The sequence below is a fragment of the Anolis carolinensis genome, chromosome 2 (genome assembly GCF_035594765.1).
Source record: "Anolis carolinensis isolate JA03-04 chromosome 2, rAnoCar3.1.pri, whole genome shotgun sequence".
Classification (NCBI taxonomy): Eukaryota; Metazoa; Chordata; class Lepidosauria; order Squamata; family Dactyloidae; genus Anolis; species Anolis carolinensis.
The window spans coordinates 175189451-175205237 of record NC_085842.1 but is presented as its reverse complement, the minus strand read 5'-3'; the positions used below and the strand labels follow the sequence as shown (position 1 = coordinate 175205237).

At 40.8% G+C, this 15787-nt stretch overlaps 1 protein-coding gene across 6 annotated transcripts in view; it reads left to right on the top strand.

Moving 5' to 3' along the window:
- Positions 1–15787, top strand: part of bptf (bromodomain PHD finger transcription factor) — an 86513-nt gene that overhangs the window by 62392 nt on the left and 8334 nt on the right. For 2 of the 6 annotated variants that reach the window (XM_008116377.3, XM_008116373.3), the window contains exons 19-27: positions 2350–2511; positions 3860–4011; positions 5648–5771; positions 6823–7043; positions 8741–8960; positions 9237–10156; positions 11401–11483; positions 11929–12154; positions 12507–12907. In XM_008116377.3, the coding sequence (XP_008114584.2) occupies positions 2350–2511; positions 3860–4011; positions 5648–5771; positions 6823–7043; positions 8741–8960; positions 9237–10156; positions 11401–11483; positions 11929–12154; positions 12507–12907 (2509 nt within the window). The remainder of the gene's footprint in view (positions 1–2349; positions 2512–3859; positions 4012–5647; positions 5772–6822; positions 7044–8740; positions 8961–9236; positions 10157–11400; positions 11484–11928; positions 12155–12506; positions 12908–15787) is intronic. The other 4 variants (XM_008116379.3, XM_008116378.3, XM_008116374.3 and 1 more) reach the window with 3 other exon arrangements.

The window sequence follows — 15787 nt, the reverse complement described above, 5'->3', positions numbered from 1 at the left end:
GCCTTCATATTAGTGCATTCTGGGCAGAAATTTCACATTCTGGGAGGTCACTTTCTTTTAATGGATTTATGAAGGGTGCTAGGAATTGCTTTGCTGAATAGGCTCACCACCCTACTTAATGATGGGGGTGAGTAGAAGGGAATTTTGAATTAGGGCAGCCAAGGTAATCTCTTGCTAAGAATTCTAATGGCCCCGCCCTAAACTACACGCCCCAGAATTCTGTAGGAGGCTGCCACAGGATTGAAAGCAGGAACACATAGTATACCTACTATTTAAAATGCTAATGTGATTAATTATTTTATCTTACCTAATGCTTTGTGCTGCTGCTGCTCAGTCGTTTAGTCGTCTCTGACTCTTTGTGACCTCATGGACCAGTCCATGTCAGAGCTCCCTATCGGCCGTCACCACACCCAGTTCCTTCAAGGTCAAGCTTTGTACCGGCAATAATCCATCAAATTTGGTAGTATGCTAGGAAGTTCAGGCAATGGCAGCTGCTGATAAAGAAGGAATGTTTTTCAAAGTTGGGGAATTTTCAAAGATCTACTCCCTCTAAACACTGAACTTCCAACTAAGTGTTTTTGCTAATAATATACATTGGGAGAGTGCTAATGTGTACCAATAACACACAGTGGGAATGGGATCTTCATTCAGTGGTCTGGATACTCCATACCATGCCCAGCCTACTCTTGTGTCAAAAGGTGTGTTACTGTATCTACAGGGAGATGTTTAGGAGGTACTTTCTTTGGGAACTCCTCACCCCCAGATAATATTGTTATACAGTAAAACCCCGCTGGTCCGAGCCCCGCTGGTCCAAGCCTCCGTGCAATCCGAGCGGGTGAATGGGGAGGGCCGCAAAGGCCCGCCCCGTTCACCTGCTCGCTGGCTGGCTAGGTGCCCCGTGCATGTTGCTAGGTAGATAGCAAGCTACCTAGCAACACACACGGGCCACCTCCCAAGGGGCGAGCGCCCCATGCGTGTTGCTAAGTAGCTTGCTGTCTACCTAGCAACACGCACGGGGCACCTTGCAAGGGGCGAGCGCCCTGTGCGTGTTGCTAGGTAGCTTGCTATCTACCTAGCAACACGCACAGGGCACTTAGACAGCCAGCAAGTGGGTGAACGGGGAGGGCCTTTGCGGCCCTCCCTGTTCACCCACTCACTGGCTGGCTCCTTCGCCACGCCAGGCGCCGGTGCTGCCGGTGCCTGGCATGATGAAGGAGCCGAGGCATGGACGGGCAGATGAAGGGGGAGGGCCTTTGTGGCCCTCTCCCTTCACCCGCCGGCTGGCTGGCCCAAACGCCCGCCAAAGGGAGAGGTTTCCTCTCCCTTCGGCGGGTACTTGAACCCAGGGAAGCGCGAAGCGTGACGCTTCCCGCTTCTCTAGGTCCAAGTGCCCGCCAAAGGGAGAGGAAACTTCTCCCTTCGGCGGGCGCCTGGACCCAGGGAAGCGTGAGGCACGCTTCGAGCTTCTCTAAAGGCCCAAACGCCCGCTGAAGGGAGGAAACTTTTCCCTTCGGCGGGCACCTGGGCCTGGTAATCCGAGTTATCTGGGTTAACCGAGATGAGGTCCGCTCGTTTAACTCGGATTACAGAGGTTCTACTATATCTCTATCAATTATGGGGAGGTAGCCTCCTGATCACATATGCTGCTACTTTGTCTATGTAAAAAGATGTTGAACTCAGAACACACAGTGTTTAATATAAATCAAGTAGGATCTACATCAAAAATAGCAATGTTAAGTGCTCTCTGGTCAGGGCACCAGCCGCATTGATTTAATTCCTTCTGTTTACATTTGTGGTACAGTAGGCTCTTGGTATTCATTGCAGTTTGGTTCCAGGACCCCCCTGTAGATACTAAAATCTCTGGGTGCTGATTTCCTGTTATAGGCAATCACATAGTAACATGATGTACCCTACATAAAATGGCAAAATTTATTTTGGATGTTTTAAACAAAGACTTCTGTGGTTGAATCTATGGTGCAGAATCCATGGGCACAGAGGTCTGACTATATTGAAACTTCATTTCATTTTTGTTTGTACTAATAATTGGATGAACTGTGGTGCCGATGGAAGAGGAGTAAAATAATTAAAAAGTGTTTCTTTCTTCACTGTGCCATTTCATAAGCCTTTCTCTTCTCCTTCTTCCCTTTTCATATCCTCCCAAAAACTTTACATATGAAGGAAGGTCTTCGAAAACGCAAAATGTCGAATGTAGCCATACCAGACATTTCATAATATATCAGCATTGTAGTATTTGCAGTCCTGTCTCAAGATAAGAGAAATAAGTCTCACTCAGGTTTTTTTAATACTCATTTGTTACTCTCAAACTGACCACCATTTTGATTTTGTTAGCCACAAACACAGCTGCTACATCAGCTACAACCATTTCCAGCAGTGGTCAAACTTTCCAGATTGCAAGCAGTCCAGTAACTATGGCAGGCAAAGTGATCACAAAGCTACCTCTACCTGCAAACAGCAAGATTGTGGCTGTTAACGTACCAGCCACACAAGGAGGTAGGAAGATGGCATGAAAACATGGATGTTCCTTTGTTTTTATTATTAAAAGAATTACAATATCATTACAAAATGGGAATATGATATTATTATTATTATTATTATTATTATTATTATTATTATTATTATTATTATTTGCATTGGAAATTCATTTTCATGTAAACTTCCAAATCTTTCATTACCTCTTTTTCAACCTCCATAATTTTTACACACTTATTTTGTTTTGAAGTCTGTTGTGCAAAAGCTACTTTACACTTTTAACAAAAAAAACTACACATGCCTTGCAGTATGTTGAGAATTGATCATATTGTTTGTTAAGGGCTCATTATCTATAAAGTCTAGGCGGTTTTTGGGGAGAAGTGGTAGTTAAGATATCAAGATAAAGTCATTGGATTTTGTGGTCTTTTATCTCTTTAGAACAATTCTTCCTCTCCATGTTAAGCATACTGTTTAGGTTTAATGTTGGGCGACTGTATTATGCTATATGGCTTTAATATCGGCGCTCCATGTGAGGGTCTAAAGCACTTTCAGTCAGCTGTTTCTGATATATCATTGTTAAAGTGTTGGACATTATGTTACAAGATCCTTGCAAGGAGAATCTGATAGATCCTCTCTTTCTGGCCAAAATGAAACTGCTTTATCACTTTGTAGGTTTTCAAAATTTCAACCAGTCTTAGTCATTTGTGTTCTTCAATTATGCAGAAGTGTGGGTAATATGCTGTTATCCAAGTGGACAGTTGACAGAGCACGTTAATGCAATATTTCCTGTAAAAGTTTAATCTGAAAGATTGAATATCCCCATATGAATCTGCCTAAGTGTTGACCTCAGGAGAATGCTTTCTCAGTCCCAGGCCTAGTTGCTGCGGACATGAAAGAGGGTCTCAGCAAGGGCTGTTCTCAGACTGTGGGAGTCCGAGCTGGTCCTATGTCTGTTCTCTTTTTATTTAAACTCTCAAGCATATGCTTTAAACCAGTGTTTATCGAACTCTGCTCCTCCAAATGTTTTGGACTTCAGCTCCCACAATTCCTAACAACTGGTAAGCTGGCTGGGATTTCTGGGAGCTGAAGTCCAAAACACCTGGAGGAGCAGAGTTTAAAAAAGACTGCTTTAAACTTTTTTAATTGAGTGCTTGCTTTAAGGATCATAGTGTTATTGTTGTAATTGTTGTTATAAGGGGTCTAGGGTACTCTGTTGTGAGAAATGTAGGAAAGAAATGTTTTTTAAAACCTCCATTTTAAAACTCTTTTTTTCAAAATGTGTTCCACAGAGTATGGTTTTATAAAGAACATGAAGGTGTTCAATTGTGATTGATGACGTTTTTAAATTAACAAATTATGTTCCCAATAGGTGTAGTTCAAGTGCAGCAGAAAGTGTTGGGTATCATTCCATCAACAACTGGAGCCAACCAGCAGACATTCACTTCATTCCAGCCAAGGACAGCCACTGTAACTATTCGGCCTAATAACACTGGGACTGTATGTACAACAAGTGCTTCACAGGTAAGGATTATAAAATTTACTGTTAAGTTGGCATAAGGTTCCCTGGAACCACTTTGAGCCAAGTCAGAACGTTTGTGATTTTGTTAAGAATGCTACATTTGTAGCATACAAGTACACTATTGCTGCAGACTGTGTTCATGGAAGATTTCCTTTGGAATTTCCAGATATGGCACAACAAAATTGCCAGACTTTGAACAGCGCAGTTGCATGGAGAGAGAGTCTCCCCAGATTAATTTTCTCCATAAATTATGCATACTATGAGGGAGAATGTTTCTCTGGAAGCCTGTAGTCTGGTAATAAGATTTCTCTAGGGCTTTATATGAGACTTAATCTCTTGAGCCATTTGCAATGCCAGACATCATATCTGAAATGTGGAAATCAAGAATAGGTATATAGAAATCACTTTTTTTCATCATTGAGTTACCATACCTTCCAGGCATTCATCTAAAACTAACTAAAAAGCTGTACCAGATTATTACATATACTACACATATTAAGCTCATTGTAGCTGGTACGGAGACATCCTGACATTAAAACATATTTATATCAAATACATATACATACACAGAACAAAGATTAAAACACAAGATGCAAGTTTAAAATTCATGATTAAAACTGACTGGATAGGCCTGCTGGAAGAGATAGGTCTTTAGATGGTTTTTAAATTCCGACAGCTGATCTAGCTGTCGGAACTCTTCCGGCAGGTTGTTCCACAATCTTGGGACAGCTGATGAAAAGGTTGTCTGGGTCACCATCGCCAGTTGGGTTCTCACTGGCTGAAATAGTCACCCCCAGAGGACCTTGGTATCCTGAGGGGTGGATTGTATGGGAGAAGGTGATCCTGTAGGTAACCTGGACCCAAACCATATAGGGCTTTAAAGGTCAAAACCAACACTTGTACTTTGCCCAGAAACTAATTGGAAACCAGTGGAATGGGTTCAGTGTTGGTGTCTCTGGCTGTGAGAATTCCACAGTATTCCTCCCTTGTCACTATTGGAAGACAACCCTCAATTCTTTGTGGCTTCCACAGAGAGCAACCTCTGAGCACCCAGATGCTTGCTTGACTTCCAGTACATTGTATATGGGTAGAAAAGAAGGAGATTGATAGGTGGTCATTTTGATGGAAAGGGACAGGAAAGCAAGAACATATGATGACTGAGTGGAGCTAGGGAAAGAGAGAGAGGTCTGAGTCTCGGTTTGGCTTCTCATCTCACTCACTGCCATCAACACGCAGCCCTTTGAGAAACTGAAGAAAACTTATAGGGGTCTTCCTGTAGCTTTTTAAATGTTTGTTTCGCATTGCCCCTTTTTCTCTTCCAATGTATTTAGGTATTTTTGTTATGTTTTTTATAAAAGTGGGGCAAGAATTTTATTATTGTATTGCTGTTTTATAATGTTACAGCAGTTTGGGGACCAACTGGTAGGGGAGGAGAGGATATGTTGAAAATTACAGAGGTGTGATTAGAGAAGGGAGAATGCATCTGACACTTTAAAAAGTAGGGAACACTAGAGGTTTTTATAGTAGTTCTGGTTCTATGTCCCTGTTTCTCTTTCTGCAGATGAATCTTAAAGAAGGTACTTGCATGTCTCCCTTTACATAAGAAAAGATTAACTCTTTTCAATGCCACTCATATAGGTAATATCTGGGACACCACTTCGGCCTGGAATGACTGTCATAAGGACACCACTTCAGCAATCAGCGATAGGAAAGACGATCATTCGAACACCTTTAGTGGTACAGCAAGGTATTCTTCCAGCCAGTAGGTTAATTTTGATTTTTAAACATCCAGTGTGTGAAACGCATGGTTTGTCTCTCCATTTCTGTATCATCCACCTAAGTGAAGCATTTCCACCAGAAACATTCCCATTTTGTTTAAAAATTTCTGATTAAGGAACCAAGTCCAGATTTCCCTTGAATTGTTCCATCCAATAGCATTTATGTGTTTTACTTGAATCCTAGCTTTTTCCCCAAGTTAGGACATCCATATGCCTTGGTCTTTGTTATAATTTCTATACATCTTAGTCTCTATTATAATCGCAGTTCAGTGCAATAGGTAAAGAATAATGTAACATTGAGATAGGTGTTACATGAAATGTGTTTCACAATAAAACATTGACACTGAACTGAAGACATTAAGGCACACAGTTCCGATTCCCTGGCTCTGTGAACCTTGATTTACTGGTTAATGAATTTACTAGCTTACAGATAGTGATTGACTTTTGAGCAAGTCCGTTTTGTGTTGAAAATAACTTCTTAATGCTCTAAATCACATGTGTCAAATTCTAGGCCTGCAGGACCTGTTCAGCTCACCATGTCACTTTATGTGGCCCTCCAAATGTTGGACTACAACTCTTGTATTCCCCATTAGACATCACGACTAGAGCTGCTGGGAGTTGTGATACAGTAACATCTGTTACTGTTTATTCTATTTAGTCAGGATAGTTGGATTTGGATTTGAATGCAAGGCTTGTGGATATGTGATGCCTGACTTTAAAATGTTTTTTAACCTTTCCCCGACTTCAGAGCCACAAGTACAGTTGAGTTGCAATTCTCATTATTCCTAGTCCACAAGGTGGATAATCAAAAGTGATGGAAGTTGCTGTTCAATAACTTCTAGGGGACCAAATTGGGAGGGGGGTATTAAAGAGCAACGACCACTGGGTTAAAAAAAAAAAACTATAGTTGGCCCACCGTATCCATGGTTTTTCCATCCATTGACTGAACAGCCCTTTGAAGGCAACCATAAGGCTGATGTGGCCCTTGAGGAAAATGAGTTTGACACCATTGCTCTAAATGTTACCTTCGCATAGGTCAGCCCCAGCAAGTAGTCACCCAGATTATCCGAGGGCAGCCCGTCTCAACGGCTGTGTCTGGTTCGACCACAGTCTCTACAGGCCAGAAGATGGTAACTGTGCCTGCGACACCTTCCCAGCACATGCAGCCCCAGGCCACGTCCCCACACCTTCCTCGTCCTCAACAGGGCCAGGTGAAACTGACAATGGCACAGCTCACACAGCTCACTCAAGGCCAGGTAAGCCAATGTGATGTTGGTCACGATTCATCAATGTGCAGTGGTTTCTTTTGCTTGATCTGCTGTTTTGTATATTAAACAAAAGCTTATGGTATAGAACAGAGGTTTTCTAAAATAACTCTTGAATCTTCAGAAGTTTAAGATGAAAAAAGGAACATTAATAACTCCCTTTCATTTACTATTGAGGAATGTATTCCAAATAACTACTATGATTCCTTTTATCTCTGAAAGTGACTTGGTTGAGCCTGTTCTCTGCATGCAGAAGATAAAACCACACGACAAAAAACATTATTTTTATTTAGAATCACCCCCTTGAAATTTTCATGCATGGCACAACTATCACAATTTGTAACCATTTGTCCCAGTTTACAATAAAATTCATGCTGTCTTGTTTTTGTTAACGAAAGCAGTTGTGTTTGGAAACTTCAGCTCCCAGAATTCCTGACCATTGGACAAGCTGACTAGGGCTTCTGGGATTTGGAGGCCCAAAAATCTGATGAACCACAAGTTTGACACCTCTAAACGAAATCATAGTATTACACCTATTTCTTGAATCTAGTCTAAGATATACTTTTTGTGGGGTAAAAGTATGTACCTTTTTACTTCAGCTCTGAGGTGCTGGTGTTAATTATTATCTCTAATTAGAGATAATATACTTATTTCTGGTTGTTGGTGGAAAGTAGGCAGGCATGGTAATTACATTATGCTTCTAAGCTTTTCACAAGTCAGAGTCAGCCACTCTTGGCAGCAGAGTTCACCTCGATAAAGCTCTGATCTGTTGAAACAGGGAAGTTCTTGAATGTTTAAGCTTATTTTCCCCACTTGGTTTCTTTGTATCTATAGAGCAGTCTTCAGCTATCTTCCTGAAATATTCATATTTACCGTGTTTCCCCAAAAATAAGACAGTGTCTTATATTAATTTTTGCTCCCAAAGATGTGCTAGGTCTTATTTTCAGGGGATGACTTATTTTTCCATGAAGAAGAATTCACATATATGGTTGAACAAAAAAATGAACATTTATTATATACTGTACAGTAGCTGTCATCACAAACCAGCATAACCAGACAAACTATGAATCCTATCAAGAATTTCTTGTTACTACCATTATTTCCATGTACAACTGGTATGTACATTTACCAATCCTGCATGCTCTGGTGTTCTGTTTGGCAGGCGCTAGGTATGCTTCCAAACAAAAACTTTGCTAGGTCTTACTTTCGGGGGAGGCCTTATATTTAGCAATTCAGCAAAACTTCTACTAGGTCTTATTTTTCGGGGATGTCTTATTTTCGGGGAAACAGGGTAGTCACCAATGGTGTGCTGCATTCGAACAGATACTTTAGGAAAACAGCTACTTCTGAGTGCATTAGTAGACCATGCAGCAGAATCTAAAACAAGTGATAAGAACTGTCGTAAGCACATGCAGCTTAGATTTTAGTTTTTTAAGGTTTGGTTTTCTAATTCTTTGTTACAAATATGTTCATATATATTGTGCCCTCGTCATTCTTTCATCCTTTTAAAATTTGCATAGGTGAATTTTTCAGGGGGGAAAACATGTTTGGTATCCTAACTGCCCATGTAAACTCAGCCTGTGTTAAATCTCATCACTTCTCTGGTTCATAAAAGAATGCAGCCCACCTGTTATTGCCGTTGGAATGGTTGTAATGATTTTCTTCTTTGATTTCCTCCCTCTTTTTAGAGTAGTCATGGTTTGACTGTGGTAATTCAGGGCCAGGGTCAAACAACTGGTCAGTTGCAACTAATCCCACAAGGGGTAACAGTAATCCCAGGACCTGGGCAACAGCTAATGCAGGCAGCTATGCCAAATGGAACAGTTCAGCGATTTCTTTTTACACCATTACCAACAGCGGCTACTGCAACTAGTTCTACGACTACAACAGTTTCAACTTCAACATCAGGTAAGATTATTATATGAAATATTTAATACATCTATTTCATCAATAAAAGTAACTGTATGGGGGGGATCCATATTATTTTCCTGAGGGCTAACCAAAAGAGTGTGCAAGCACTGGAGTTCAGTAAAATTCTCACCTGTCTAGATGGTGTAAATACAAGGAGTAGAAGAAGAAATGTTATAGGCTTTAACAAGTGACTAAGGTGATGTAAAGGCAATGACGGGTTCCATAGATTATTTGTGTGATTCTAAGGGTAAGGCATGTATTTTGTTTCCCCAGCTTCAGGAGAGCAGAAGCAAACCTCCTTAGCACAGACACAAACACAGCCAATGCCAGTGCTTCCATCTGCCGAACCCCAGCCACTTCAGAATCAGCTCCAAGCCCAGCCACAAGGGCCATCTGAAGCTAGCCAACCTCCAGCTTCGACTCCAGCACAGATGCAACCTGCTCAGTCTGCTATTCAGGCTGAAACCCAGAAAATCTCTGAAGCTCAGACTTCCACTTCACCTCCATGTCCAACCGTTACCCCTGAAGCACAGCCATCAATATCACAATCCCCCGGAACTCCAGCTGTGTCTCCAGCTCCACCCCAGAGCCTTGTGCAAGGGCAGCCTTCAGCTCAAGTTCAAACCCAGTCCCCTGCCATTGTACCTCCACAGACCCCACCCAGAGTCCAGACTGTTCAGCTAGAATCTCAGGTACAGACCACCACCCAGCAGCAGGTTCCGATGCAGCCACACTCATCAGTGCAAATCCAGACGCAACAGTCCCAGATTCCCGTCTCAATTCAGACTTTGCCAGCTGCACAAACTCTGAGTCAAGTTACAGTGCAGTCACCACATCATCAGCTGCAGATAAAGCCACCACAAACTAAGGTTATTACTGTCCCCCAGCTTCAGCCACAAGTCCAGGTCTTCTCCCAGCTTCAGTCTCATGTTGTGGCACAGATACAGGCCCAGCAAGGAGGGCTCCCTCAGCAGATTAAGCTTCAGTTGCCGATTCAGATCCAGCAAGCTGGTCCCATGCAAGCTCATCAGATCCAGAATGTTGTAACTGTCCAGGCTGCCAGTGTTCAAGAGCAGCTGCAAAGAGTTCAGCAACTCAGAGAGCAGCAGCAGAAGAAAAAACACCAGCACATTGAAATTAAACGTGAACACTCCCTTCAGGCCTCTAATCAGAGTGATATTATCCAGAAACAGGTGAATTGCTTTTCAGTTTCCATTCTTTATCTCTGTATCTTTTGTTGTTGAAGGCTCAGAGATATTTATTTGTCAGTTTGCATCACTTCACTTTATTTTGGAATGCAATTTATTCCCTAAACATATATATAGTATCATTTGCTCACATGTGCTGTCATCTCCTATAACTTTATGATCTGTTCCATCCTGATTCTTGCAAGGGTGCATTCAGTTGTGAAGGGAAGAGGCTCATGTTGGATTGTCCAGTCTTTTCCAGTATTTTTCCAGGAGGTTTGCTCTTGGAGGAGAGACTTTACAAAGCAGAAGGATAGTGCTGTGGAATTTCAGTGGCTGGTTTAAAGTAGAACTTCCATACAGTTTTGCCATGAAATGGGATGTATCTACATTTTTTGAGGGAACTAGCAAACAAGTCTCTTCGTAACCTCTGTATATACAGCAAATCATTTTGTATAAAACTTAATACACATCATTCCAGAGCAAATTGGAATAAGAGTTCAAAGGAAAATATGACCGATGAACTAAAAGGTAGGAAGCTAGGCCCTCAACGTTTGCAATTGGGGATGCTGCTGCCATCTCCTCATCCCACAGCCAAATTACCAGGGCTAATAGTGCTCCTTTGTGGGGAACTGAGCATGGTCCCCAGAGCCATGTCTCAGCATCATGCGTTATATCCAATGGCAAAACAGAGACCACCCATCCTCACCTGTCTCCCAGCATCTATTCAGATGCCATATACCATATATAAACTCACTGCGCATTTGCGTTTTCACAAGGCTTGCAGTCATTTTAAAAAATGGCACAGAACAGCAGCAAATAATCACATTTGCAAAAGTTAAACTCACAAATGGCGAGGGCCAACTTTATTGCATTACATGCCAACTCTCTGGGATCCTTGCTTCAAGTGCCTCTAGAGAAGGTTCCTTGAAAACTTTCTTGCAAGCTTTTTATTTTTCTGGAACTGAAGCAACACACATCTGTGCTTCTATTTGCCCAGTTCTCGCTCTGCCACCATTATTCTACTTCGCATTTTTTCTCATTTTGCGTTTCCATCAAAGGCAGGCAAGGGCACTTACCTTGCTTTGCCAGAACTGCATTGATAACCCCTAACCAAGTGTTCACATTTTCAGGAATAGCATGTCTATTCTCTGTGGCACTCAGGTCTTTGCATTGCTTGCAGGCTGGAAAGTACCTCAGATTCCCCTTTATTCCTTGCTCTCTAATTGAATTTTTTGCCTGTCTTGAAGGTTGTAATGAAACATAATGCTGTGATAGAGCACTTAAAGCAGAAAAAGACATTGACTCCTGCTGAACGTGAAGAGAATCAACGGTAAGGGAGATTATCTTGTTATTGGACAGACACAGAGTAGAGTGGGGGGAAGTCTTCCAGTCATTTCTGCCGTCGTAGAATATATACTGAAGAATATAGAATATATACTTTAACACAACTACCATTCACAAAAGGGAATATGGCTGTGTGTTTTTCAGAAGCAGTTTAATTATTATGAGGCCTATATCCAGTGAAATCTTGCCTCCTAATTGCAGCCTGTTTTGCAAGCCTGACACTAAAATGGAAAGGGTTTGTCCTCATCTTTTGAATTCTTTGAAGTTTTGTCTTAGTCCATACTTCTATTTCCCTCCAACAGTTTTTAGCCTGATGTATTTTTCAGTGCCTGAAACACACTACAACTTAAGTCTTGGTTTTTAAGCTATCAGCATAGATATCTCTCCATATTAATTTCTTCTTAATAGTGTTCTTTGTATTTCTTCCCTAGAATGATAGTGTGCAACCAAGTAATGAAGTATATCCTGGATAAGATTGATAAGGAGGAGAAACAGGCAGCTAAGAAACGAAAGCGAGAAGAGAGCGTGGAACAAAAGCGTAGCAAACAGAATGCAACAAAACTCTCAGCTCTGCTTTTCAAACACAAAGAGCAACTTAAAGCTGAAATATTGAAGAAAAGGGCACTTTTGGACAAAGATCTACAAATTGAAGTGCAGGTACAATTCTTATCCTTGTGTATTTGAAGTTTGCTCACAGTTTTCCTTTGTAGAATGTGCAGCAAAAATAAAATTATTACAAATAAAGCCCAGATAATGTGGGTTGAAAGTGGATTAAATATTCACATTTTTCTGTATATAGGCAATTTTTCCTCTTCGTGTTTTCATGAGATCTACACTCCAGTTGGAAATGCCAAATTGATATGACATTTTACACATGAAAAGGAAGGTGCAGAACTTTGTTATTTCTAAGGAAATGCTAGCATACTGTTAAATCTGATTCTGTTATCTTTTTGAATGGCAGAATTTCATTTTAAAGTGTCCATTTTACTAACCATTCTGCTTTCTGTAGGAGGAGTTAAAGAAAGACCTGGCTAAAATAAAGAGAGAAAAAGAAAAGGCGCAGGCAGCGGCTGCTGCTGCAGCGGCAGCAGCTGCAGCAATAGCCGCAGCTCCGCCTCCGCCGCCACCTCCGCCGCCACCACCTCCACCACCTCCTCCTCCTCCGCCACCATTACTGCCTCCTCCTCCTCCACCACCTCCTCCTCCACCACCACCACCACACTCTAGTAGTGTTGCATCCACGACCACAGTCACAACATCTCTGTCATCCCATAAGAGAAAACGAGAGGAAGAGAAGGAATGTTCATCTTCAAAATCTAAGAAAAAGAAAATGATTTCTACTACCTCAAAGGAAGCCAAGAAGGACACAAAGCTTTACTGCATCTGCAAGACACCTTATGATGAATCAAAGTGAGTAGTGGACGTCACGTGGTTGAATCATATATAGCTTAGCTTTAGTTGTTAGTTAGTAGATGTACATGGAGTTGGAGTTTAGATACAGAATTAATGAGAAGTGACTGACAATGTAAGCATTTGGAATTATATTTTGTAAATGCCTATCTGTTCACTTTTGTGATCCATATTTTATCTATTTGCATGTTTCCATTGTATGATCCGTCTTACATTGCCCATTTTTTATTTTACTTGTTTTCTTTCCTTTGTCTTTTTACCTCTGCTTCTGAAGCAAGGGATTATAGGCCAGTTTCCTCCTTCGGCTATCCTAAAGATATTGTGATGGGGGAAGGGCCTCTCACAGTAATTTGCTATTGTACATTTTGCTCTGTGCTCCAAGTCCTTTCTTTTTCAATTCATAAATAAACTATATTTTAAAAAGATTGAAATGGCTTTTCACTTGTAGCTACTTTAGTTTAAGAACCAGCGTCAACAAGCTTATGATCCAGAAGATCCTTTTAGAGTAACTGTATTCTATTCACAGAACCATCCTTTTTAAATAAAGCACTTTGGCTCTAATATTAAAGTGGTGTATTCAATTCTGATCCTCAGATGGTTTTTTTCTTACTCAAATCCATAGCATTCATTGATAAACTATTACTTTTAAGAAGTTGTTCTGGTTAGTCCTTGTTTACTGAAAACATGAGTCTTGAGAAAGTGAGCTGTTTCTTTTAGCCTTTTAGCTAAAAGCTTTATGCATATTCATGTAAAATTTTCTGTTTTAGAAAGGTGAGTTTTCTAGGCTTGTGGGTAGGACTAATTACAGATTTCAACATGACTTCTAGCAATATAGTGAACCATTAAATAATTAGGAGTGCATTCTCATTAAATTATTTTTTTAGTGAAACATAAAAAGTTGCTACTTCATAAATTGAACTTGGATTGCTAGTCTGTATCTTGTGCCTTGAAAGAAAGCCCTGTTGAATTTGATAAGACTTGATTTGAACGGAGTGGTGTCGTTGTACTGTCACAAGTGCCCCAAATGTGGCATACTATTGTTGAGGTAGCACATTTGGTTATATCTAGATTTAGTTATACAGGCAGTTCCCAAGTTACAAACAAGATAGATTCTGTAGGTTTGTTCTCCAGTTAATAGTTACATTTTAAAGTGTAACTCCAGCCAAATATATATCTTGTTTAGCGTTGGATAGCATAGGGAAGGGTTAACACTCCTGTGGTGTTTGTTTTGCTGTCTCTGTCCCTGTTCAGAAGATTTCAGTTCACTTTCTGTCCCTGTGATAATTTGATTTTGAAAAAATTGGTTTGTTGTGAAAACAAAAATTGGTGAGAAAAATTCAATGGAGACACCTTTTTCCCCATGATAACTCTTTCAGAAGTGAATTTCCCTTCTGAGAAGTAGATTTTTCTCACTTCCTGGTGTCTAAAAACCATTCTTAACTATGAGTCATCATTTGTAACCCTGGAACTGCCTGTACTTAAAATAGACTAACTGAAACTTACTTGTTTTAAATGCCCTTGATTTCAGTTGGTCTTTTAATCTAGCCAGTTTGAAATCTATGCACTTTAGTTATAAAAAAGTTTTGTTAACAGAGAGCATAAGCTATGAAATCTTCATCTAAATAATATTTTGCTCATTTTAATGAGACCTGTCTTAAAAGCGGATTTGTGTTGGAAATAGATTTTAGTAAATACGCCTCCCAGGAAGTTCCAAAAGATCAAAAAGCATTCTTTTGTTCATTCGTCTATTCCAGTGGTTCTCAGTCTGTGGGTCCCCCAGATATTTAGGCCTTCTACTCCCAGAAATCCTAAAATCTGATAATCTGGCTGGGATTTCTGGGTGTTGTAGGCCAAAACACTTGGGGACCCACAGGTTGAGAACCACTGATATATTTTAAAAGAACATGCAACAAGGTCATATACTTTACAAGGTGTTCAAGCCTTGGGTTAATGTTGGTTTCATTGATGAGGTGGAAGTGAGCTGATGACGCCTGCTGAATACTCTATGAACAGTTGGCCCTTGATATCAGCTTAGGTTTGGCTACAGGACCCCTCGTGGAGGCCAGAATCGGGGATGCTCAGGTTCCATTATATACAGTGACATAATAAAATGCCGTCCTTTATATAAAATGAGCAAAATCAAGGCTAGTTTTCTGGATTTTCTTTTAATGTATTCAAGCAATGGATGATTGAATCTGTGGATGCAGATTTTGTGGATACCAAAGGCTGACAGTGTGTCATAACTAAGCCCTCTGCAAAAAACATTAGAAGATCTCAATAGTGTCTTGATTGCACATGGCAAGGGAGTTGGACCAGATGGCCCTTGTGAACTCTATAGTAATGTGCATAGTATATTTAAGAAGCTGTTACAAGTATGGTGGGTGCATCAACTTTGAGTCGTGTCCTTGGTTTCAAAGCAGCAGGGACAGAACTCCATTTGTGCACTGGGGCTTTCCCCACTGCATCCTCCCTATTCCCACTCCTGAGTATTAGGGGACTTTCCCCCTTCATCATAACATTGTAGGATGAGAGTCAGGGAGTTGCACTGGGCAGGAAATGGAAGGGAAACCCCACTATGTTTGCACAGATTTCACTCACAGTACTCTGGATTCAGATTGTAACATATTGCAATTCAATAATCACTCTTTTGCTTAGTCTACCTGTAGAAAATTGGCTCATTTAGTCTAAACAGTTTGTTGTGATTACAGCAAAACACAAGGAAAAAGATATGGCTATTTGGGAAATCAGTTTCTTGAAAAATCTCTAGCACAGCAAATAAAAGTGTTTGTATGGAATGAGGACCATAGGAAATTTGATTCTAAGATATTGCAGGATATTTTTCCTTTTATTTAGGATCAAATCTAAGCATTTTGGTGCTGC